Source organism: Chrysochloris asiatica, unplaced genomic scaffold (genome assembly GCF_000296735.1).
Source record: "Chrysochloris asiatica unplaced genomic scaffold, ChrAsi1.0 scaffold00213, whole genome shotgun sequence".
NCBI lineage: Eukaryota > Metazoa > Chordata > Mammalia > Afrosoricida > Chrysochloridae > Chrysochloris > Chrysochloris asiatica.
The window spans coordinates 3,663,406-3,691,084 of NW_006408731.1; the positions used below are offsets into that span (position 1 = coordinate 3,663,406).

Consider the following 27,679-nt stretch of genomic DNA (forward strand, 5'->3'; position numbering starts at 1 on the left):
TTGATCTGATTCAATAGCAAGGCCCAACTCTATACTACTAGAAAAAAACACAATTTAAACATAAATTCAAGGAAAGGTCAAAACTAAAATGATAGAAAAAGAAATGGCATGCTTGAAAACTAGCTCAAAACAATCAGTAAAGCTCAGCAAGAATACAAAAAATTTGAACAATATCGTATAACTTAAGCTAATTAACATTTTATTAAATGTTCCATTCAAAAGGAGCAGATACAAATTCCTTTCAAGTGCACATGAAAACTCTACCAAGAAAGATCATATTCTGGGCCACCAAACAAGTCTCAATGAATTTTAAAAAGATTTAATTTATAGAAATTTGTTTTCTAGCTGTAATGAAATTGTATTAGAAATCAATAATGGAAAGAGCCCTGGAAATTTTCCAAATCATCAGAAACTGATTATCATACTTTGAGCCATTGTGTGGGAGAAAGATGAGGCTTTCTGCTTCCCCCAAAATTTACTGCCTCGGAAACCCTAAAAAGGTCACTATGAGTTGACTCTACGGCAATTAATAACAATAACACAAGTAACACATGATTCAAAGGCTAAATTAAAGGACAAAATTAGAAGGTAATTTGTATTAAATGAAAATGGAAACAGAACATTATTAAGAAGTTCTGGTGTGGCACTATAGGATAAGCACTGTACTGCTAATCACAGGATCAGTTCAACTCCAATTCTGACTCATAGCGACCCTGTATAACATTTCCAAGGAGCGGCAGGTCGGTTTGAACTGCCAACCTTGTAGTTCAAAGTTCAGTGCTGATCCCAAGGTACCACCCCAGGAGTCCAATTAAAGGAGTAGTTAGGAGGAAATTTATTATGCTAAATGACTACAAGAAAAGGAAGAAGGAGTCAAATCATTGACCATAGAATCCATGTCCAAAATTTAGAAAAAGATAAGTAATTTAAATCCAAAAAATTAACAGAATAAAAGGAGCTCTGGTAGCGTAGTGGTTAGGAATTGGGTTGCTAACCTCAAGGATGGCAGTTTGAAACTACCAGTTGTTCCATGGAAGAAAGATGAGGCTTTCTGCTCCTGTACGAAAGATTTACAGCCTCGGAAACCCTGTACAGGGTCACTCTGAGTCAGCACCGACCTCACAGTACTTAACAACAACAACAATGATAAGAGAAAATTAGTGAAATGGAACATAGAAAAAAAGAAATTCAATGAAACCAAAAGCTGGTTGTTTGGTAACGTTAGGAAAATTACTACATCTTATGAAGCTGATCAGGAAAAAGTTAGAAGACAAAAATGGTTATTATTAAGAATATTAGAAGTGACATCTCCAAAAACTTTACAGCTACTAAAAGGAGAACAAGGGAATATTCACAACTTTATGAAAATAAATTCAACAACTTAGATAAAATGGACAAATTATTTGAAAGATACTAACTACCAAAGCTCACTCAATAAACATTAACCTGAATAGCCCTGTATTTGTTTTTTAAAGAATTGAATTTGTACTTAAAATCCTTTCCACTGAAGTAAACTCAAAATCAGATGACTTCACTGATTAATTCTTTAAACATTGAAAGAAAAAATAATGCCAATTCTACACACTTTTCTAAAAAATAATAGAAGAAAAAGGACTACTTCTCAATTGAATCTGTGTGGTTGGTGGGACAGTGGGTTAAGCGTTGGACTGCTAACTGCAAGTTCTATTGTTCCAACCCACTCTGTTGGAGAAAGATATAGTTGTCTTCATAAGGATTTACAATCTCAGAAACCCTAAAGAGCAGTTTTACTGTGTTCTGTAAGGTAGCTGGAGTCCTGGTGTTGCACTGTAAGATAAGCATCTCCAGATCCACAGTTCAAAACCACCAACCACTCCTCGGACATCTTGTACAGGGTCGTTATGAGTCTAAATTGACTCGACAGCATTTAACAACAACATAGGGTCACTATGAGTCATAATCAACTAGGTGACAATGGGTTGTTGTTGTTGTTGTTTTGGTTGGTATCACCCTGATGCAAAAAAGTTCATGGAAAATTTTCATTGTCTTTTAATTTCATCCTCCCACAATCTTTTTGAAGCCCCCTCATATAATTAGAGATTTTGTTATTGTTAAGTGCCATTGAGTCAGTTCCAACCCATAGTGACCCTGTATAGGGTTTCCAAGGAGCATCTGGTGAGCTTGAACCATTGACCTTGCAGTTCAAACTAAATTTGCAGTCCAATGCATTAACCCACAGTGCCATGACTCCAGCAAACATTCCTCCTAAAAATTGTAAGGAAATTCACAATAGAAGGGAATTCTTGATAAGGGACATCTTCAAAAACCAAAGCAAGTAAAAAAAAAAAACACCCTACTGTTAACATTATACTTAATGGTAACAAAATTTATGATTTCTCTCTAATATAAGAATGTTCATTCTTATCACTTTTATTAAGTATTGTATTCTAGATTCTAGTCAGTGCAGTAAAGGAAAAAAATCATGAGAAAATTGAAGCATAAAAGTTTGCTCTGGATGCCACCTGGCACAGTAGACAAATCACTGAATTTGAATCTTGGAATGTCTAGCTGCAAAACCAGTGCTCTTAAACTGACAGTTCCAAACATTAGCTGCAGCACATCTGGTGTGTTCAACCAAAAGGGTTAATGAGACTTCCTGCATCTCATCCACATGAAATGACCCAGCTAATGTTTGTTTCATACCCACTGTGTGTTTCAAGGAGTCTTTCTCTCAATGTTACTCCTGTGGATTCCATTTCTCCTTGGTAGGTGAAGATTAATCAGGAGAGGAAAACCAGAAATGGCCACCACTACAAAGCTGAGCGCCACAACAGGAGAGAGTATACACTCCCAAGACATGCAATTGGATGAAAAGCTCATTTCCAGTAAAGGTAAAGTTGACCATGGCTGCTTAGATTTAGGACTTCACGTGCAATGTTTTAATACAAAGATAGTAATCTATATGTTTTAAGCTATTTAATTCTTAAAAAATAAAGTGACATTAATAAAAGTTTACAAATAAAGGAAATGAACACTACTGTTTTTAAAGTCTTTTATTTTTTGCTATTTATGTTCTAATTTTTGTCCATATGCATTTACATTCTTGATAATTGCTAATGAATTGTCTCCATGTAGCATTGTGTATTTGTTGCCATTAGGGGCCATCGGGTCAGTACCAACTCATAGCAATCCTGTATAGGGTTTCTGATACTGTAAAGCTTTACACGAGAAGAAAGTCTCATCTTTCTCCTATGGAGAGACTTGTGGATTTGAACTTCAGACCTTATGATTAGTAGTCCGGTGCTTATCCTACAGCACTACCTGCTTGTTATTACATGTAATGTTGTAAACATAAGTCTACTGCTTAATTAACTAATCTAAAAACAACTAATAACAGAAGCTTTAAAAGTCAGGAAATGTAAAATTTCCATAATACACCAGCATATCCAACTACTATCATTTGTTTTATTAATTTCCTTTCATTTCCCTATGCATATTTTATAAACTTCTGGAATCCTGGTGTGGCAATGTAGGATGAGCACTGGTCTGCTAACCACAGTTCAGCAGTTAAAACCCACTAGCTGCTCTTCAGAAACCTTATGCAGGGTTGTTATGAGTTGGAACTGCCTTGATAGCACTTAACAACCAACAATACTGTCTATGTTATATATTTTTAACTTGGTCACACATGTTTTTTCATATTGTTCTATACATGGATTATTATTACAGCATATGGAATACCTGAAAAATCTTCTATGGCTAGATATCTATGTTGTGAGTCTCTCTCTCTCTCTATTTTTTTCCTTCAAACCAAACTTCTCACATATTTATTTATCTGTCAGTCTCTTAAAGCAGAAGCATAAAAACAAAGAAAGCAACCAGAAGTTTTCCAATATGTGTTCAATTGATCACATCATGGCAACATTTTTACTTGATATGGTAGAACACTAGTGACCTAGGTACATTATGTGTGTCATCACATAGGTGACTCCATTATCTCCAGCTTTGCTCTTCTCCAATGTTTTCTCATGGAATAGGACCTGCTTTTCTCAATAGTTTTCATGGAATCCATTGGGGAAGGGGATGATCCTGCTTTTGTTTCTTGACCAGGAACCTGTTCATCCTGAGTCTTATGATAAAACATAATGAGCCTTGCTTATTATAAATAAAATAAAATCAGAGAAAATTCTTTAACATAATACTTGCCCACATTTGGAATGATTTCCTTAGGGTTTATACCCAAGAAGCTAAATTTGTGAGGTAAATGGTATAAATATTCTATTTTTATTGGCCACTAGAAAAATCTTAGTTTTTAATCTGAACAAAAATGGAGCCATTTGGAGGATTTTGAGCAAATCGGGTATGATCTGAGTTATGGTATAATCAGAGTACTTCAAGTCTTTTACTGGGAAGGTTGGAAGCAGGACCTTAAGATGAAGGCTGTTACAAAACTCCAGACAAGACACCTTGGTAGTTAGATCCACGTGGAAGGGGCCTATGCCAGTTATAGCAGTTCCCCTGACTTGGATTCCATATTGGCTTTGAGTGTAAAGACAGCAGTCTTCTTTGTATAAACTGGGTAGAGAGTGTGAAAGATAGAAAGAAAATAATAATCCCAAAATGTTTAGAAGGATAGAATTTCTATCAACTGAGTTGAAGACTCTGAGGGGAGTAAATTTGGGGAGAGCGCAGGAACTTAATTTTAGATTTGCTATTAATTTTTATTACTATTACTTAATCAATTAATTTTTAGTGGAACAAAAATAAATAAATAAATAAATAAACCATAGCTTCCTAACTTCACTTTCCCCTTATCATTCTGTTCTCAATTCAGCAGCCAAAAAGATCCTTTCATAATGGAAGTCACACCATGTCCCTCCTCTATTCAAATCCCTCAGGTAACCCCCATCCCACTCAAAGTTAAAGTCTATACAATAGACTATGTGGCCATAAAGCTTTCAGGTTCTATGATCTCTCTTTCCGCCTATCAGTCGTTGTATCTCTGAGTCACTCTACTCTGGCCTACTCACTTCCTTTTGGTTCTTAGACCCCATCAGGCACTCTTTACCCACCTTCAGGGCTTTCTCATAGGCTATTCCCTCTACTCTTTCTACAGACAACTACACAACTGGTTCTGGCACCTCATTAAGAATTTGCCTTTCCTGAAAATATAACTAGCATTGTTATATTTCCAGTTAAAAGCCTATGTTCTGTTCGCTATGGAATAGCCTACGTTGTTCATCTTTGCAACTTCATACTGATGGCACAATACACCATCATGAACATCACAATGGTAGCCATGGTCAACAGCACAGAACCTCAGCCTCAGTTCAACATCTCCACGGAAGGGCTGCCTGTGAACTCATTGGGTGACCCAAATAAAGCCCCAAAGAGTCTTCCTGCAGGGGTAAGCAATGCAAGATTCAAGTTCATTGTTTATTTTTCCAATGTTTATACATTAAAAGATTTTGATTGAGAAAATAATGATATCAAAGCAAGTGATAGATCTAAATTACCTTCTTACAGCCTGAAAGAATTTTGTAAGTAGTTCGCTACAGCTTTCTCTGTTTCTTTAAGGTTCCTGTGTATAATTGGAGCCCTCAAGCCCAGGGCCTCATCTTTGGTTCTCTCAACTATGGCATAATACTGACTTCGGCTCCCAGTGGATACTTGGCTGGAAGAGTAGGAATAAAGAAAGTGGTTGGTGTTGGTTTGTTTGGATCTTCGCTTATCATTCTCTGTATTCCTCTGGCAGCTGACCTTGGAGTAGTTTTTCTCGTCATAATTCGAACAGTCCAGGGCCTGTGCCAGGTACCCAGACATTTTATAAATCTCAGCTGGATACAAATTTCTTCATGGTAACACAGATCAAGAACTGTAACTATTTTTCATTTTAGGGATCAATAGTTGGGGGTCAGTTTGCACTTTGGGAAAAATGGAGTCCTCCACAAGAACGAAGCAGACTCTTCACAATAGCTTTATCAGGTAAAAATGTAAGCAAAATGGGTTAGTAAACAAAATTCTGGTACTGCAACCCAGCATTTCCCACTGCATTCTCTGACAATTTTTTTCTATTGCATGGTTAATGTTCTTCTGCGTAATGCTGAGGAAGTATTTCTAAATTAAGAAGATTGGTCTTTTGTCTGTGTCATGGTTTTCAGTTATTTTCCCTGGGTTGTCATTCATGATATGACTGCTTATAAAGATTTTTGACATTAATGGGGAGGGGGAGCAGCAGTTGGTAAAAAAACATATATTTATGTACTCAAGTTGATCTGGGAGTACGGTGACTCCATATCATGAGCATTGGACTGCAAACCACAAGGTCCTTGGTTCAAGGCCACCAACCACTTCAGGGGAGAAAGATGAGGCTTTTTGCTCCCAGGAAGAGGTAAAAGCCTCAGAAACCCTATATAGGGTTGTTGTGAGTTGGAACTGACTCCATGGCACTTAACAACAGCAATCAAATTGATTATTCCTTTATGGCCTCTTGGTTTTGAGTCATAGATGGAAAGTTGTAAGAACATTCACCCATATTTATTCTTGTATGTAAATAGCTTTGTTTTTAATATCTAAATTTCTGACATATTGGAGTTTCTACTGGTATTTGATAAGAGGTATGGATTCAACTTAATCTTCTTTGGAATGGAACTCAGTTGTCCTGAGAACTGTTTTCTGATAACGATCTGCCTACACAGGCTCCTAGAATAAGGATTCTGGAAGCCTAGCTGCATTGGGAGAAAGGGAGACATGGAAAGAGTATGGATAATAAGCAGGATAGTGTCAGAGTGAGTGCTGGGTAAGAAAAGAAGGCTAGTTTGAGGGTAAAGAACTCTTCAAGCCCAGAAAACAAACTATATACACACTCTTCCAGACTCCATGCCCCTTTAAAGTTCTTCACAACACTGGGTGATTAATTTCTGCAACCAGAGCTTGTATTCACTGATAGGGAAATGGAGGTCCAGTTTGGACTAAGGAAATCCACTTTAGTTACCACACCTGACCAAAAGAAGTCCCCAAATATAAATAAGGACTGTTATTGTTGCTGCTGGCTGCTCTCGAATAGACCCTGATTCATGGCAATCTCATATGCTACAGAGTAGAACTGCTCCATAGAGTTTTCTCAGCCGTGATCTCTATGGAAGCAGTTTGCCAGGCTTATCTTGCCTGAAGCCAGTAAGTAGGTGGGTTTGAACTGCCAACTTTTCAGTTAGCAACTGAGCATTTAATTGCTTGTGGCACCTGGCTCCTTATAAATAAGGGTACTGTTATTGTTGTTACATACCATCGAGTCAGTTTTGATTAATAGTGTCCCCATGTGACAGAGTTGAACTGTCCCATAGGGTGTTCTGGGCTTTCTCTTTATGAAATAGGTCATCAGATCTTCCTCATGCAGAGAGGCTGGTGATGCAACGTTTCAGTCAGCAGTGAGGTGCTTAACACAATTCCTAAGGGATAGGCTTTCCCAAGCCTTCAAATCTTTGAGGGAAACCAAGAATATGAAAGAGAAACCTCAAACTCAAAAGCTACAAACATATTAATAAAGGAGTTAGGAGAAAACATCAAATAATTCAACAGATAACATCAGGGAGATCCCAGGCAATATGTGTATATGGTATTTATTAAAAAATAAATACAAAAAACAGACTATGAGTACTGGTGTGGCACCATAGGATAAGCACTCAACTGCAAGGTCAGTTTGAACTACAAGGTCAACAGTTCAACTCACCTCGGATGCCTTATACATGGTCACTATGAGCTGGAACCAACACCACAGTACTTAACAATAACAACTATTATACCAATTACTTGCACATTAAAACTATGATTGCCAATATTTTTAATTAAAGTGAATTGTTTGCATACTTGAATGTACAGAGATGACCATCAACTAGTGAACTGGACAGATAAATTGAGAGATTGTTCCAGTATACAATACAAGAAGATCAGGGGATGGAAAACATGAAAAAAAATTTTTAAAGATGTGGAATAAAGACAATGCCTTATAGTAAGTGGTGACTCTCTTACCTCTCACTTCCTATTTCATAGGGACTAAACCACCAGCATAGATCAACTATGTCTAGGACAACTGCAGGAGACTGAATATTCTACAAAAGTTCTCCAAAGGTTTCCTTGTCTTTGGTGTTAGGGAATTGTCTGAGATTGCCTTGTCTCGAGAACTGGCTTCAGAGGTTGGAGTTCATGGGAGTCTTGCTTCAGTAGTTCATACAGAAACTGCCATTTCCAGTGATGCTAGGGAGCCTCTGCAGGCGGCACTGGGAAATGACTTCATGCTCAGCCCACAGGCTGGAGAAAGATTACCAGAAAGGCACATGCCCTTAGTGTAAGAGTCCAGGACAGCCAGCTTCTCAGACAGAATATATTTATTGTATCATCCTCTGTTGTTGTTATGTGCCGTGGAGTCCGTTCCGATTCATAGTGACCCTGTACAGGGTTTTTGAGGCTGTAAATCTTTACGGGAGCAGAAAGCCTCATCTTTCTCCTGTGGAACAGCTGGTAGTTTCAAACTGCTGACCATGAGATTAGCAGCCCGATTCATAACCACTATGTTACCAGAGCTCCTTGTATCATCCTCTAAGGGGTCTGAAAAGGCATACCTATTGTTGGCTGGAAACTTAAAGTCACTTGAGGAATTCAATAACTTAAGGGAGGAAGACCAAGCAGGCAAACCGACTGGTGGCTACTATATTGAAGCAAGCCTGAAAGGGGAAAGAGAGAGCTCTTTAATCTATAAATGATACAATATCATACAACAATGAAAATAAAGAAATTATAGCTGCATACAACAATATGAATGAATCTTAGAAACATACTATTGAATGAATAGCATATGTGTCCTATGGGGACAAAGCCTTGGTGGCACAGTGGCTAAGCACTGAGTTGCTCATGGAAAGGTTGGAAGTTCAAACCTACCAGCTTTTCTGTGGGAGAAAGATGTGGTAGTCTGCTTTTGCAAGAATTTAAAACCTTGGAAACCCTATGGGGCTGTTCTAATGTCCTACAGTCTTATGGGAGTTCTGGTGTGGCACTGAAGGATAAGAACTGGACCACAAAGTTGGTTTGAACTTCAAGGTTGGTGATTCAAACTCAACAGTCACTCATAGGGTCACTATGAGTTGGACGAAGGGGCAGTTGTCCAAACAGAACATGGGAGCACTGAATGGTTTAAAATTAAGAAAGGTTTGCAACAGAGTTGTAGTCTTTCAGCATACTTATTTAACCTGTATGCTGAGCAAATAATTGGAGAAGCTGGGTTCTATGAAGAAAAACGTGGCATCAGGATTGGAGGAAGACTCATTAACAACCTGTGATATGCAGATGATGCAACCTTGCTTGCTGAAAGTGAAAAAGACTTAAAACATTTACTGATGAAGACAAAGTAAAAAATTTACTGAATCCAGCCTTCAGTATGGATTACATCTCAATGTAAAGAAAACAAAAATCCTCACCACTGGACCAATAAACAACATTCTTATCAATGGAGAAGAGATTGAAGTTGTCAAGGACTTCATTCTTCTTGGATCAACTATCAATACTCATGGAAGCAGCAGTCAAGAAATCAAACGACATATTGCATTGGTCAAAAGTGCTGCACAAGACCTTTTTTAAGTATTGAAGAGCAAAGATGTCAGCTTGAGGACTAAGGTGCACCTGACCCAAGCCATGGTATTTTCAATAACCTCATATGCATGTGAAAGCTGGACAGTGACTAAGGAAGACTGTAGAAGAATTGATGCTTTTGAGTTACAGTGTTAGAGGATAATACTGAAAGTGCCATGGGCTGCCAAAAGAACCAATAGATCCGTTTTTGGAAGAAGTGCAGCCAGAGTGCTCCTTGGAGACCAAGATGGCTAAAGTTCATCTCTCATACTTTAGACATATTGTCAGGGAGGGACCAATCGCTGGAGAAGGATATCATGTTTGGTAAGGAGGGTCAGAGAAAAAGAGGAAGACCCTCAACGAGATGGATTGGCCAAGTGGCAGCATCGATGGACTCAAGCATGGCAACAGTAGTGAAGTTGGCCCAGGATCAGGCAGTGTTTCATTCTGCTGTTCACAGGGTCACTATGAGTCAGTATCAACTCAATGGCACCTAACAACAACAACAACGAGTTGGAACTGACTTGAGGGAACTTAACAACAACAACAATAAAAATATAGTCTTATGAGTTAGAATCGACTCCACAGCAATGAGGGGAAATCACCTTGCTGTAATGACAGCCTCAGCTGCAGTATGAGGCAAGCTACCAGAGGTTACAGAACAGATATGCTCACAGGTCAGACTGATTGCAAATTGCTAGAATTGCAACTTGTTAAATCAATCTAAGGCACATAAAGAGTAGTAAATAAGAAAAATGGGTATATTAACACCCATTTAGGATAGGGTTCAAGTAGGTGGAAAGCAGGTTTACAATCACTGATGTCAGTGTGCACAATATTCACAGTATTCACATAGCCTTCCCACTGATGAGTGGCTATAAGAACCAGAGTTAAAACTTGAGTAAGAGTGTACAGATCAGATGGAAGGCACTCTGCGTGGAAATGAGTATGACTGTCCACAGCTTAATTTGCTGTACAGTCATGGTTTCTTGAGCACACAGGGTAATTTCCATAGTGGATGGACAAATTGAGCCCTCTAAAATACTGTCAGCAGTGTTGTGCTGATAAGCCAGTTGTCCGGAGGGGGAAGGGTGGTGGTAGTTTGTGGTGGTTGTGTGCTGTGGAGTGGTTCTGATTTATAGAGACACTGTATAGGTTTTCTGAGACTACAGGAACAGAAAACCTCATCTTTCTCCTGAGGAGTAGCAGGCAGATTCGAACTGCTGACCTTTTGGTTAGCAGCCCAACTCTTAGCCCTCTATGCTACCAGCAGTCCTAGGGGCGGGGGGAAGGAGAAGTAATTTGTAGCATTCACCATTTCCTGTGGTCTAAATATTCTCACCATGATCAACTTCAAGATACCAACTTCAAGTCACTGAAAACAGGGGTGAGCAGAGGTGTGCAGTCAACTTTCTCTAGCCAACTTCCATACTCTGCTAATTCATCATCTCATATACCTCATGAATGTTCAAGGTCTCATGTTTATAATTATTGCCTAATTAATATTAATAGCTCTTGGACCTTCTATTCTTTTCTGTATTCAAACACAATGCTATCCTTAGAATTCAACACAGTGCATGAATTCTGCCTACATCTCATAATCAACAGACTTAATCTTAATATATATCTAAATATCACAACTGGACCAATAAATACCATCATGATAAATGAAGATAAAATTGAAGTTGTCAAATACTTCATTTTGCTTGATACCGCAATCAACACTCATGGAAGCAGCAGTCAAGAAATCAGAAAATGTATGAGGTAAATCTGCTGCACAAGAACTCTTTAAAGTGTTCAAGAGCAAAGATGTCAGTTTGAAGACTAAGATGTGCTTGACCTAAGCCATGGTATTTTCAATCACCTCATGCTGTGAAAGTTGGGCAATGAGTAAGGAAGACCATAGAAGAGTTGATGCATTTGAGTTAAGGTGTTGGAGGAGAATATTAAAAGTACCATGACCTGCCAGAAGAATAAACAAATCTATCTTGGAAGAAGTACAGCCAGATGTTCCTTGGAAGGGAGTATGGTGAAACGTCATCTCTTGTGCTTTGGACATATTTCACCAGTCCCTGGAGAAGAATATCATAATTGGAAAAGTGAAGAGGAAGACCCCTCAATGAGATGGATTGGCATAGAGGTAGCAGCAATGGTCTCAAACGTAACCATTGTGAGGCTGGGGCAGGACTGGGCAGTGTTTCATTCTATTGTGCATAAGGTCAGATCCAACTCGAAGACAAATAACAACAACAGCATATTTTGTGTGATTTGCCTACGTATTACAAGCTACAAATTTATAATGGCTTCCACTTGACTACCAATTTAAAGGTTGGCAGTTCAAACCAGATTAGTGGCATTATAGAAGAAAGATTTGGTAATCTGCTTCTATAAAGATTATAGCCAAGAAAACACCATGGAGCAGTGCTACTAGGTACCACGTGAGGTTACCATGAGTTGGAATTGACTCATTGATAACAGCTACAGCATAGTAGAATGAAATATACTCAAATAATACAAGAAACATACATAACAATATCCTGACAAGAACATCCTCGGTGAACTAACTTTGTTGTTGTTGCTGTTAAGTGCCGTGGAGGCGGTTCCGACTCATTGTGACCCTGCACAGGGTTTCCAAGGTTTTGTAAATATTTACAGGAGCAGAAATCCTCATCTTTCTCTCGTGGAACAGCTAGTAGTTTCAAACTGCTGACCTTGAAGTTACCAGCCCGATTTGTAATCACTACGCCACCAGAGTTCCTAGCAGATATACTTTTTCATTTGCCCGTGTGTGTATACATATATAAATGTATGTATATATGAACACACACACACACACACACACACACATATGAGAGTGAGTCAAAAATTATCTGCACATCTGGCTGTAGAATTTTAGTCAACTTTAGAAAAGACAAATACATTATTTTTTCAACATAACCTTCTTGCTTTTCAACACATGTTGTCCATTTATCAACAAGCTTTCATATTCCTTTAATAAAAAATGTTTTCAGCTGAGCTGCAAGTCATGAATGCACAGCTGTCTTCACTTCAGAGGTGAATCTTCCTCCTTGAAGGGCTATTTTCAGGGGACCAAACAGGTGAAAGCAGGATGAAGCAAGATCGGAACTAGAGGGAGGATGCTTTAGCATCTCAAAAAGAAGTTTTTGCAGTGTGGGATGAGGTATGAGGATGTGCGTTGTCATGCAAGATCACAATGCCCTTGGATAGCAGTCCTCTGCATTTAATCCAGAACTTAGCCTTCAGTTCTCATTGTAACAGGCACTGTTGATAGTTGACCCTTTTTCCTGATAGTGTTCCAATACTGACCCTTGAGAATCCCAGAAAGCATCAATTTTCCAGTTGATGATTGACTTTTGAACTTTTCTTTCTTTGTTGATGATTGAGGTTGTTTCCATTCCATGTTCTACTGTTTACTCTCAGGCTCATAGTGATGAATCCATATCTCTTTACCAGTAATGATTTTTTCAAATAAACGTTTACTTTCCTTCAAGTATCAGTCCAGATTTTGTTTGCAGATATCCATACATTTTTGTTGATGCTCTTCTGTGAGTTGTTTTGATATCCATCTCATACAAGCTTTTTAAAACCCAAGTCTGTCCTGGATTAGTTTATAGGCAGAGCTATAGCTGGTTTGCAAGTGATTTGTCACATAATCCACTGTCACTTGTCTATTTGACAGAATCATTTGGATGCACACTCAGTGTTGTGGACATGGGCGGGCATTTTAATACACCCAGAGTTTTGTGGATGATTTTTACTCACCCCCATGTACAAGCTTCAAATATTTTGTGAGAATTTTCCATTAACTTTTAAATCCACTTTCCATAAAATTATTGGAGCCCCCTTTATGAGTGTGTATGCATTTGTATATTGTTGCTGTTGTTAAGTGCCATCAACTTAGTTCCGGCTCATAGGAACTCTGTACAGGGTTTCCAAGGAGCTGGTGGGTTTGAACAATTGACCTTGAGCTTAGCAGTCCAGTGCTTATCCTATAGCACCACACAGTGACTTCTGTAGGGCCACACTAGGACTTTGTGTATGTGTATATATGTTGTTGTATAATGCCGTGGAATTGGTTCCTACTTATAACAACCCTGTATAGTGTTTCCAAGCAGCGGTTGGTGAGTTTGAACGGCCAGCTTTGCAGTTTGAACCAACCTTATGGTCAAGTGTTTATCCTACAGCACTACACAAGGATACACGTGTGCGTGTGTGCATGTGTATGTTGTTAAGTGCCATCGAGTCAGTTTTGACCCACAGTGACCCTGTATAGGGTTTCTGAGGAGCAGCTGATGAGCTTGAACTGCCGATCTTGATGTTCAAACCAATTTTGCAGTCCAGTGCATTAACCCACAACACCACATAAGGACTGCTATGTGTGTATATATGTATATGTAAATATAGGGGCGTGTGGTGGCTCCATACGATAAGCACTTGACTTTGAACCACAAGATCATTGTTTGAGTCCACAGCTACTCTGAGTTAGAAGGACAAAGCTTTCTGCTCCCACAAAGATTTACAGCCTCAGAAACCCTATTCAAGGTCTCTGAGTCAGAACCAACTTGACGGCACTTAACAACAACAAAAATGTATCTGTATATCCACCACTTCCTTATCTACCAGTTTGCTGTACTCTGGTGGCTGGTATGTTGCTATGCCATTGGAAGCTATGCCATTGGTAGTTCAAATACCCTCAGGATCACTCGGTTTCAGCAGAGCTTCCAGGTTAAGACAAACTAAGGTCAGGTATCTACTTCTGAAAATTAGTCAAGGAAACCAAATGGACCACAAGAAAGCGTTGTCTGACTCACTTGCTTTGGACACATCTTCATGGGGCACCAATCGCTAAAGGAGGATCTGTTGGGGAAGTAGAGGATGAAGGAGACCTTTCCATGAGATAGATAGAAACAATAATTGCAACGATGAACTCAAGCATATTCGTGATTATAAGGATGATACAGGATTAGGCAAAGTTTTGCTCTGTTGTGCATATGAGGGAACTTCAGAAGTTTGTGGAAAATAGAATGAAAAGGTCATGAAATTTTTTTACGAACTTTCTTGAAGTCCCTCATAGAGTTTTGAAGCCTCTTATAGGAATCTATGTGAACTTAATGGAAGCTACCTCTATCTATCTATCTATCTATCTATCTATCTATCTATCTATCTATCTATCTATCTATCTATCTTTCTACCCATCTGTCTTTTCTATCCATCTATGTTGTTCATTATCATTACTGTCAAGCCAGTTCTGATTCACAGTGACTCCGTATGTGCAGAGTAGAGCTACTCCATAGGGTTTACAAACCTGGGAACATTCAGAAGCAGATTGCTAGGCCTGTCTTCCAAGGTGTTTCTGGTTAGGTGTGAACCACCAACATTGTGGCTAGTCATAGAGCATTTAACTGTTTGTACTAACTCAAGGATATATGCATACATATGGATGTTGTTGTTGTTGTTAAGTGCCTTCGAGTAGGTTCCGACCCATAGCGACCCTGTACAGGGTTTCCGAGGGTGTAAATCCTTACGGGAGTAGAAAGCCTCATCTTTCTCCCGTGGAGCAGCTGGTAGTTTCGAACCACTGACCTTAAGGTTCGCAGCCCGATTCGTAACCACCACACTACCAGAGCTCCTTCATATGGATATATATATACATATATCCATGGGTAGTAAATACATATAAACATACACACACACATATATCCATATACATACATACATACACATACACACATATATATCCATATGTGTGTATGTGTATGTATGTATGTATATTTAAACATATATGTTGTTGTTGTTAATTGCTTTTGAGTTAGTTTCAACTCATAGAGACCCTGTATAGGGTTACCAAGAAGTGACCTGTAGCTTTGAACCACTGACTTTGTGATTAGCATTCCAGTGCTTATCCTATAGTATCACACCAGGACCCCATGCATTTGGATGTTGTTGTTGTTGCTGTTAAGTGTTGTCGAGTCGATTTCAACCCATAGCGACCCTGTATAGGAGCAGCTGGTGAGCTTGAACCACCAATCTTGCAGTTCAAATAACTTTGCAGTCTGACGCATTAGTTCACAGTGTCATACCAGGTGCTAGTACTTAAATAACACAATACATGCAAGATGTTTATATAAAGGGCACAGCCAAAAGAAAAGGAAAATATAAGTGACAATCACTTTTAATTTAGAAGGAGTGGGGACAGCTCTCCTAAGCAGAAAAGTAAATCTAGAGGTCACTACAGATGAGACTTATAGGCCTGCCCCATAAGTACTTATAATTGCTGAATTACAAAAACTAACATAAATAAAGTTCAATATGAAAGAAAAGAACCATGTTCAGCATGCCACAGAGAATTATTATTCACAATATATACTGACACTGTAAATCAGTAAGACAAACTTAAGCAAAGATTAGGCTTTCTGCTCCCACAGAAATTTAAAGCCTCAGACATCCAATACAGGGTTGCTATGAGTGAGAACCAACAACAACAACAACAAAACAAGCAAAAGGAAAAAGATAAAATAAACAGACAGCTCACAGAAGAAATGAAAAAACAGATAAACATAGGGAATAATGCTCAAACGTCACTGTAAGTCAGAACAAAGATAAGTTAAATAAAATACTGTTTTAAATTCATTCTGGAAAAATTATCTTTAAAGATGTAGCACTGTGGGTTAATGTGCTAGACTGTAAAATTAGTTTGAACCGCAAGATCAGTGGTTCAAGTTCACAAACAGCTCCATGGAAACCCTATACAGGGTCGCTATGAGTTAGAACCGACTTGATGGCACCTATCAACAACAACAACAATGTTTAAGGATATCTAATGGAGTCTTGGTGTTGCACTGTAGGATAGGCATTGGACTGCTAACCACAAAGTCAGTGGTTTAAACCTATCAACTGCTTCTAGGAAACTCTATACATGGTTGCTATGAGTTGAAACTGACTGCTACAACAGCACTTGACAACAACAAACAACAATATTGCCAAAGGAGTCCTGGTGGTGTAGTGGGTTACATACTGGGCTGCTCACCACAAGGTCAACAGTTCAAATCTACCAATGGCTCTGTTGGACAAAGATGAGGCTTTCTGCTCCTTAGAAACCCAATACAGGTTTGCAAGGACTCAGAAGCAACTCAATAATGCACCAAGACCACTAATCTTGTCAAGAAGATTAGAAAAAAAGCAATATTCATTGATAATTTAATTTGGTGCATCCTTTTAGCAGAATACTTCAGGAGTATCTATCAAAATGTAAGGTGCACATAGCCTTTGATCTAGCAAGTCCACTTCTGGTACACTGTTGTACAAAAATAAATTACTTGTTTTAAATCATTGTTTAGAAATGACTACTTTTATCTAGTCTCAGAAATAACTAAGTAAAATCTACATTGTTGTTAGTTGCTGTCGTGTTGCTTCCAACTCAGTATGTACAACAGAATAAAACACTGCCATTCCTACGCCATCCTCACAATTCTTTCTATACTTGAGCCCATTTGTTGCAGCCATATGCCAATCCAACTCATCAAGACTCTTATACAGTGATATAGAAATACTTATAAGGGTATTTGTTAAATGAAAAATAGGGGCACAAAACATAGGTACATTATGATCCTCTATACGTAAAAATAATTACGACACACATACACATATATTTGATACTTTAATATTGACATTTATCTGGAAAATAACACAACAGCCTACAAACATTTGAAAAAGCTGTAAAACGAGAACCTGCCTTATCATATATGAGAACACTATATAAAACATAGAAATTATAAACAAATAAATATTTGTTTTTTTATTTGTTATGTTGTTAATGTTATGCATGTTACATAAATACATTTACAAAAATATATGCATATATACATATGTATGGGTAGAAAGAAAAAGTAAGTAAATATATGTTGTATAATAAATTGTTACTAATGATTAATTTTAGAGGGAAAGTGAAAATTGATGGGTGGGTAGGTGAAAGAAACTTTAGTTCTTTGTGATAATTATTTATAAAAAGCATATATTATTTGTTTGATTAAAAAATAAAGGTATTTAAAAAATAAAATAGTCTAACATGAAGTGTACCTTTCATCTGCAATCTTACCAGGGAACTGTCAAAAAAATAGGTTCTAAGGAAATCAAATTAATTGAACCATGAATTCAAGTTTGCGTATTCAAATATACTTATCTCTTTATAATACTGCTCTGTAACATGGAATTGTCTGCATATGTCTGTTGGGTGGGTGCCTAGAGTCCTGTAGCTTGCTCTCTATCTCTTTACAGGAATGATGCTGGGAGCTTTCACTGCCATCCTCCTTGGTGGCTTCATCAGTCAAGTCATTGGGTGGCCTTTTGCTTTTTATATCTTCGGTAAGCTGTTTCCTTTTAGTTTTCAGGTTTCAATATTCAGAAAGATCCTTCTGAGTATCTGTATATACTGTTTTGGAAGAAATTAGTCAAGACAGAAGAATCCTAGATTAATCAAAGTTCAATAAAATATGTGAACATATTATTAGGGAATAATTGACATACACTAAGAATTCTGAAGTTCTCCTGCCTATTATAATGGGCTATTAACATTTTAACATAATACTCTGCTGTCTTTGCAAGAATAGGGGACAGGCTTGCAGAGCAGTGGTTTGTGAGAGAGAAGAAAGAAGTCATAGATGCTGCTATAGGGTTGGTCTCAGGTTAGGCCAAATAATGAGGGGGTTCCTGGATATGGCTTAGTATTCTTCAGCTTCAGCCTGAACTTGCATATAAGCAATTGATGGCCCATCCCACAGTCTGCCCCTGGCCTTGTTTTGGCTGATATTGTAGAGCTTTTCTACATCTTTCCCCAAAGATGTAGTCAATTTGATTCCTGTGTATGCTATCTGGTGAGGTCCACATGTACATAAAAACCTTTTATGTTGTTTAAAAAGGTATTTTCAATAAGTAAGTCACTGGTCTTACAAAATTCTATAATGTGATCTCCAGCGTCGTTTTTATCAGTAAGGTCATATTTTCAACATCCTTTCTCTTTATTTCCAACTTTCACATTCCAGTCACCAGTAATTATTAAAGTGTCTTGATGTCATGTTTGATCAATTTCAATCTGAAGAAGTTGGTAGAATTCTTCAATTTCATCATCATTGGCTTTATTTGTTGGTGCATCCATTTGAATAATAGTAGTTAACTGGTCTCCCCTGTGGTGGTGGTAGTGATTGTATGCATGGTGTGGTGCCATGGGCTAACATGCTAGACTGCAAAATCTGTTTGAACCACAAGGTCAGTGGTTCAAGCTCACCAGCCACTCCTTGGAAGCCCTATACAGGGTCGTTATGGGTTGGAACCAACTCGATGGTACTTAACAACAACAACCGCATCACAGACAGCATAGTACTTCCAGTTAGATCTTGAAATGTTCCTTCTGGCTATGAATGTGACTCCATTCCTCTTCAATTTGACTTTCCCAGCATAGTAAACCATATGATCTTCAGATTCAAAATAGCCAATACCAGTCCATTGCAACTCACTAATGCCTAGAATATTAATTTTTATACATGCCATTGCACTTTTAACAATTTCTAATTTTCCTGTATCCATACATTGTACATTCCATGTTCTGATTATTGATGGCTGTTTGCATCTGTTTCTTGTCATTTTAGTTGTAGCCTATTAACTATTGAAGATCCCCCAAAACTGTACTCCATTTACATCATTAAGTTCAAGTCTCCTTTTTGGAGGCAGCTTTTCCAACCTGCATGCCTTCCAACCTGATGGGGCTCATCTTCCAGCACTATATCTGACAATGTTCTGCTGCTATTAATGAGATTTTCAGTGGTTAACCACTCAGAAGTGGTTCAACTCTTCTTCTTCTTAGTCTGTGGTATTCTGGAAGCTCTCCTGAAACCTATCCACTATAGGTGGCCCTGATGGAACTTAAAACACCGGTGGCATAGCTTCCAGTATCATAGCAACATGTAAGCCACCACAGTACCACAGGCATGGAAAAAAGAATAAACAGGAAATGACAACCCATAATGAGACTAGTGAGTCAGTTAAAACCAACATAGAAATGACACAAATATCAATAGAAGGAAGCAAGTATATTAAATTGTTATTATACTTGTACCCTAAATATTCAATAAGTTAAGTAGAGATATAGAAAATATATTAACAAAGACCTGAAACGAACTTCGAGAGATGTTTCAGGTGAACAATGTACTGCATAGAATTAATGGCAGTGACACTGTGGGTTAATGCTCTGGACTGCAAGTTTGGTTTGGATTGCAAGGTGGGAGGTTCAAGCTCACCACCCACTCCTCAGAAACCCTATGTGTCAGAACTGATTTGATGGCACATAACAACAACAACAATAAAGCAGAAGTGACTAATGAACTAAAAAACATAGCAGCAGAAATCATAGTGTATAAAAGACAGAGAAAAACTAATAATAAAATGGATAGAACTTTTACAGTAAACTATAAAGTGTCCCCAAAAGAATAGAGGCATTTGGGAAAAAAAAATATTTGAAGAAATAAGATCTGAACAAATTTTCAAATTTAATGAAAACTATAAATGCACAGAAACAAGGTCAATGAAACTCAAAAAACTCAAAGCACAAGAAACATGAAGAAACTACACCAACATACATCATAACGAAGTGGTTTGAAACCATGATAAGAGGGAATATTAAAGAAACCAAAAATAAAAGCCATGCACAGAGTAACAAAAATAATAACAACGGCTTTCTCATTAGGAACAATACAGTGAGAACAACATTGTAAAATACAAGGAAAAATGAATCAAACACTAAATTGAATTATAGGTATAGTGCACTACTAATCAAAATCCTAGCATAAAACTGTGTTGAGTATCCACTTCTGTTTCTTTTTTTGGGAAGAAATTAGTCTTTTTTATTGATAGAAATTGTTAAGACGACTCTAAAATTCATATGAAAATTTTAAGAATCTGGGATAGCCAAACAACTTAGAAAATGAATTACAATTACAATTAGTTGAAGAACTAATACTTGCTGGTGTCCAGACAGGGTGATGTTAATAAAAATAGGCCAAATTGGTCAAAGGAACAAAACAGCATCATAAACAGATCCACACATATAAGGAAAACTTTTTGTTTGTTTGTTTCTGAATAGAAACAGAGGCAATTCAATAGTGAGGAGATAGTCATATTGGCAAATGGCATTCCAAGTTGTATACTTGTATGCAAAAAAAGAACTTTGACCCATATTTCACACCAGAGACAAAAACAAGAATGAACTCAAAATGGATCCTAAAGCTAAAACTTAAGTGATTATGCTTTTGGAATAAAACAGGAGAAAATCTTTGTTCTTGGGTTAAGCAAAGGTTTCTTAGATATGATATGAAAAACATGATTCATAAAATAGAAAATTGATAAATTGGATTTCATCAAAGTTTAAAACCTTTGCTCTTCAAAAAGACAATGTTAAGATCATAAAAAAGGCAAAGTGAGACAGGGAATGAATACTTGCAAAACACATATGATAAGAACTTTTATCCAGAATGTAGAAATAATTCTCAAAACTCAGTTATAGGAAGGAGAGGGGCTGTGTGCTGGTGGCTGGAGGACAGGCTTGCAGGGCATGTCTTTTGGGTGTTTGAATGATTACATATTCCTGAGTGTTTGGTGTACATCCAAAAAACAAACAAACAAAGAAAACAGAGGGACTAGAAGCAAATGTTGTTGAATGATGCATGGAAGGGATTGTAATCATCGCAATTAAATGAAATATGATAGGATGAGGGTAAAATGGATATTTTCCCATGTAAACTATCACTCAACTCACAATAAAAACTTTAAGAAAAAACAACCCTAAAACCTCAATGATAAGAAAACAACAACCCAATTAAAAATGGATAAATTATTTTAACCAGCACTTCATCAAAGAAGATTATGGAGGGCACATACCCAAATGAGAAGATCCTTAACATCCTTAGTTATTAGGAAAGCAAATGAAAACCATACTGAGGTAAATACAAATCTATTAGAATGGATGGAATGAAAAAGATTGAGATGCCAAGTACTGTGGTGCTATAGCGTAGTGGTTACGAATCGGGCTGCGAACCTTAAGGTCAGCGGTTCGAAACTACCAGCCGCTCCGCGGGAGAAAGATGAGGCTTTCTACTCCCGTAAAGATTTACACCCTCGGAAACCCTGTACAGGGTCGCTATGGGTCGGACCCGACTCGATGGCACTTAACAACAACAACAACATGATTGCTATACAAATGGTGTTCCAAGTGTGGCAACACACTGACTGCAAAGTTGGTTTGAACTTCAAGGTCAGCGGTTCAAATTCACCAACAGGACTCTTTATACAGGGTCACTATGAGTTGAAACCAACTTCATGGCACTTAGCAACAAGAACACACACAAATAAACAAGAAATGAAAAGGAATAGGTATTAGAAAGCTGAAATATTTACTCAGTCATGTCCTTTTTTTTTTTTTCTGAAGTGGAAAGGGGATATTATGAACAAGGACTTTCCCCCAAGTTCTATACCACAGCATGTCTCAATGTAAAAAACAAAAACAAAAAACAAAAAACAAACCATGCTGAAGGCAGATATCAGCCCTGTGCCATTTTACTATCTGTTACAGGAATTATTGGCTGTGTCTGTGGCATTCTCTGGGTTGTTCTGGTTTATGATGACCCTATTTCTCACCCATGGATAAGCATCTCAGAGAAGGAATACATCATATCCTCACTGACCAAACAGGTACATAAAAGGACTCCTACTTTTTCTAGCATTTGTACTTCTTCAGGATGCCTAAAACTATGTAAATATCTTTCAGATCTTTACTGTTCTGACCAGTAAATTTGTTTTCAGTTCAGTTCTTCTAGGCCGTCTCTTCCTATCAAAGCTATGGTCAGATCTCTACCACTTTGGTCCTTGATTTTGTGCTGTTTCAGCCATCATTGGTTAGTCATTGTAATGACTGTATACACACCAACTTATATCAGCTCTGTGTACAATATTAACCTCAGAGATGTGAGTATATTTCTCCCCCAGTTCTTCCCTCCTGTTTTCATGATCATTCAACTTTCACAAATCATTCCCCCTAGAGAAATTTCTCTCTTATTAATTAATGTAACCTTCATGTCAGTATCATTGAAGGTATGATTGAATACTTTCTTGGAGTGTGATTAAAGTTACTGATTTCAGGTCTTACCTAAGAAAGCATGATTTCAGGATGGCAGTATGATTAGGAGTGATTGATTAGTGAAAATTCTTATCTCATTGCCTTTATCAATGGATTTGAAAGGACAGTTTATAGTCCTTCTTGACATGAAAACTTTACCTGACTAAGAAGGTTTGTTCCGTTTGTTTTCTTCAGAATGGGATCGTATCTGCCCTTCCTTTTATTTTTGCTTGGTTCTTTAGTATCCTGGGAGGCCTACTAGCAGACTTCCTTCTGACCAAGAATTTCAGACTTGTTACAGTGAGAAAAATTGCTACAGTTCTAGGTAAGTAGAGGGCCTAATGAATGAATTAGTGCTCAATGCACGCAACAACCAAAGAATTCATCTCCCTATTTAAATTGTTTGTTGCTCATTCCCTAGGAAATCTTCCTTCTTCAATAATCCTTGCTGTCCTGCCATACCTCAGGTCCAGCTACATTACAACAGTAACTCTTCTGACCATCGCTTCTGGACTTAGCTCACTGTGTCAGTCTGGGATTTATATTAATGCCTTAGATATTGCTCCAAGGTAGGATTCTACTAACCAGTTTTGTTTTCACACTTTCTGAAAAATACTTAGCTTTCTGGAGCCCCAAACTTTGGAAAACCAATCATTAACAAAGACCACAGATAGCTCTTCGGCCTTTTTTTTTTTCCCAAGGTATGAATGTGTATCAGGGATACTGTTAATGTCTCTTAGTGTTTTTTGTTGACTATAGATAGTATAGGTGCTTTATGACATAGTTATAGGATAGATTCCTACATGGAGCAGGGCCAAAGGATATTGTCAAGCATTTCTGCATATAGCCTGGAACACTTCTCTCACCCACAGGCATTCCAGTTTTCTCATGGGAGCATCAAGGTCATTTGGACTCATAGCAGGTGTTCTGGTACCCACTATCAGTGGATTCCTTCTGAGTCAGGTAAAGTTTACATGTCAAGAAGGACTATAAACTGTCCTTCCAAATCCATTGATAAGGTTAATACTATAAAGAATGCTTTCAAAGATTGTAAAATAAATTTAAAATGAGATTGACTTTTGCATGAAGATTGAGTTGTAATTGATTGCTGTTGAGTCAGTTCTGACTCATGATGGCCCCATGTATTACAAAGTAGAACTGCCCATAGTTTTGTTGGCTGTAATCTTAACAAAAGTAGATTGTCAAAACCCAAAAAAGGTGGGTTTGACTACCTTTAGGGTAGTAGTTGTTGTTGTTAAGTGCTGTCTAGTCTGAAAACCTACAGAAAAAATATGCAACAATTTTTTTGGTGATCTCAATGGAGACCTGGTGTGGAACTGCAGGATAAGCACTGAACCACAAGGTCAGTTTAACCATAAGGTTGGTAGTTCAAATTCACCAGCCACTCCTCAAAAATCCTATCCAGGAATGCTATGAGTTTAACCTCACTTGACAGCACTTAATAACAACAACAATGTTGGTTCACTATGAAACCAAATAAAGAACTAACTAGTGATTCATTGGTATATACAGTCTTTGAAATTGAAACCACAGAGTCACATAGTTGTCTTGGTATAATGACTCCATTTATGGATGCAACCTACCTTGTCTTCTGTATTGTTTTGAAATTTTGATTTGTATAACTATACAAAAAAGAAAGGATAATGAAATAAATATATTTAAGTGATATGTTCATATACAGTAAACTCACTTAGTTGCTAATTTTCTCACCAATTGTGTAGATAGATCATTATTAGTATCCTTATGATCTGATGATTAAACTGAAAATCTGTTAGGATATGTTTCAGCTAAGAGGATATTTATAAAATCAGAATTATTCTTCAGACCTGTCTAGCTCCAAAACCCATAATGTTTTCACTATGACATCACAATTTAAGAAGAATCTTGAAAGAATGTTTGGCATGCCTCATGTAGACAATATTCATGTAAAATAGATATCTATACCACTTTCATAGTGACAAATCCAATTCTGTATGTTAATCACTAATGTTCCCAAACTTCTTCTGTTAAGAGTGTACCGAATCTCTTTTAAATTATTTTGTTCATCAAACAACCAAACCACTTTCAGGCAATTAATTTCTTCATGAAAATCCAACAGTGAACATTGTGATCTGAACTGTTAATATGATGTTACATAGGGGAATAAAAAAGATGAAAGGGGTAATATTTACTTGGAGTTCTGTGTTGCCAGGACCCTGAATTTGGATGGAGGAATGTCTTCTTGTTGTTGTTTTTCATTAACATATTAGGCCTGATCTTCTACCTCATATTTGGAAAAGCAGATATCCAGGACTGGGCTGAAGAGAAAAAATGCACTCATTTATGAAGGTAAAGAATAATGATTTCATCTATGATTATAACCAAAGAATGCTATTTAAGTTTTTTTAAAGTTCTGTATCATTATCATTTTCTTTCTTAGTTATTCTACACCAGACAGAAAAGCCATCAGGCACTTTATTTCATAAATGGAAAGGCTTCAGCGATGAAAATACCCATGAAAAGAATTTTGTTCGTTATGGCTCTTCAGATACTAGATCAGTCCTTTCTTATGCTTTGTTTTTGGGAAAAATAGAAGATGAATGAAAACTCAAATCAAATGATAGTCAAGAATAGCTATCAGCTTCATGAAATTAACAATGGACTTAGAGAATTTGCTGTATGGGAGGAAAGATGTCATATTCACAATTTATGGATATGAAACAAGAATCCATGTTTTGAAATTTGTAATCTACGATAGCAACCTTGCTAGAGCCATGCTTATTCCTGATTGTGAAAATGAATGTCAGTTCATATTTTTCTGTACTGGATATTGTCCAATGTGTATGCTCAAACGGTGTGTGCTCCAGTCTTCACCCTACTCAGGCACCAGGGGCTGACCTATATGGACTATGTTTCACATTCCCTTGTTTACTGAGATTTGTTTCATTTCATTTTTTTTAAATTGTACAAAAATAAATTCAACATATTTGCCAGTTTAGCAGTTTTTTTTTTCATGTACAATTCAGTGACACTAATTACAATACACAGATTGTACATCCACTATGACTATCTGATGCCCAATTTCCCATGCATATTGAGAGCTTACTGAATAATAGTGATGGAAATTACTTAAATTCAACATGAGACAATCTGCAATTTACATTTGTGTGTACAGAAGTGAAGAACTATAGGAAAAACTAATGTAGGGGGATATTGTACCCATAAACAAATACAAACTCTTAAATAACATTCAGTAATTGTAGCACAGAGTTCTGGTGTGGCGTTGTAGGATAAATACTGGACTGGTAACCAAAGTCAGCAGTGCAAACCCACTAGCAACTTTCAGAAACCCTGTTGTTATTGTTAGGTGCCATCAAGTCAGTACCGACTCATAACAACCTTATGCACAGCAGAACGAAACACTGCCCAATCCTGGGCCAACTTCACTACTGTTTTCATGCTTGAGTCCATCAATGCTGCCACTTGGTCAATCCATCTCTTTGGGGGTCTTCCTCTTTTTCTCTGATCCTCCACCTTACCAAACATGATATCCTTCTACAGTGACTAGTCCCTCCTGACAATATATCTGAAGTATGAGAGACAAAGTTTGGCCATCTTGACCTCCAAGGAGCACTCTGGCTGCACTTCTTCCAAAACAGATCTATTGGTTCTATTGGCAGTCAATGGAACTTTCAATATTCTCCTCTAACACCATAACTCAAAATCATCAATTCTTCTATGGTCTGCCTTATTCACTGTCCAGCTTTCGCATGCATATGAGGTTATTGAAAATACCATGGCTTGGGTCAGTCTCACCTTAGTCCTCAAGCTGACATCTTTGCTCTTCAACACTTTAAAAAGGTCTTGTGCAGCAGATTTGATTAATGCAATACATCGTTTGATTTCTTGACTGCTGCTCCCATGAATATTGATAGTTGATCCAAGAAGAATGAAGTCCTTGACAACTTCAATATTTTCTCTGTTGATATGAATGTTGTTTATTGGTCCAATGGTGAAGATTTTTGTTTTCTTTACATTGAGATGCAATCTGTACCGAAGGCTGTGCTGTTTGATCTTCATCAGTAAATGTTTTAAGTCCTCTTCACTTTCAGCAAGCAAGGTTGTATCATTTGCATATTGCAGGTTGTTAATGAGTCTTCCTCCAATCCTAATGCCAGGTTTTTCTTCATAGAACCCAGTTTCTGGGATTATTTGCTCAGCATACATGTTGACTAAGTATGGTGAAAGAAAACAACCCTGTCGCACACCTTTCTTAATTTTAAAATATTCAATGTTTCCATGTTCTTGTTCGAACAACTGCTTCTTGGTCCAGGTACAGATTCCTCATGAGCACAAGTGTTCTGGAATACTCATACTTAGCAATGTTGTCCATAGCTTGTCATGATCCACACAATCGAAAGCCTTTGTGTAGTCAATAAAGCACAGGTAAATATCTTTCTTATATTCTCTGCTTTCAGCCAAGATCCGTTGGACATCAGCAATGATATCCCTCATTCCATGGCCTCTTCTGAATCCAGGTCGAACCTCTGGAAGTTCTCTGTAAATGTATGCTTGCAGCCATTTCTGTATTACCTTTAGTAAAACTTTATTCACATGGGATATAAAAGAGATTGTCTAATGATATCCTCATTCCATTGGGTCACCTCTCTTTGGAATGGGCACAAATACAGATCTCCTCCAATCAGTCAGTCAGATAGTTGTCTTCCAAATTTCCTGGCAGAGATGAGTGAGCGCCTCCTGTGCCACCTCATTTTCTTAAAAGATTTCAATTTTTACTCCATCCAAATTCCTGATGACTTGTTCTTTGTGAATTCCTTCATTGCACCTTGGGCTTCTTCTTCAGTAGCATTGGCTCTTGATCATATGCTACCTCTTGAA

General features: G+C 37.6%; 1 protein-coding gene across 1 annotated transcript; it reads left to right on the forward strand.

Moving 5' to 3' along the window:
• Positions 1-2,779: 2,779 nt before the first annotated feature.
• Positions 2,780-25,127, forward strand: SLC17A3 (solute carrier family 17 (organic anion transporter), member 3). The gene is made up of 11 exons (XM_006872821.1): positions 2,780-2,870; positions 5,175-5,386; positions 5,557-5,790; positions 5,877-5,964; positions 17,896-17,982; positions 22,238-22,356; positions 22,468-22,629; positions 22,976-23,105; positions 23,202-23,349; positions 23,653-23,743; positions 24,993-25,127. The coding sequence occupies exons 1-11, from the start codon at positions 2,780-2,782 to the stop codon at positions 25,125-25,127; spliced, it is 1,497 nt and encodes a 498-aa protein (XP_006872883.1).
• The last annotated feature ends 2,552 nt before the right edge of the window (positions 25,128-27,679 follow it).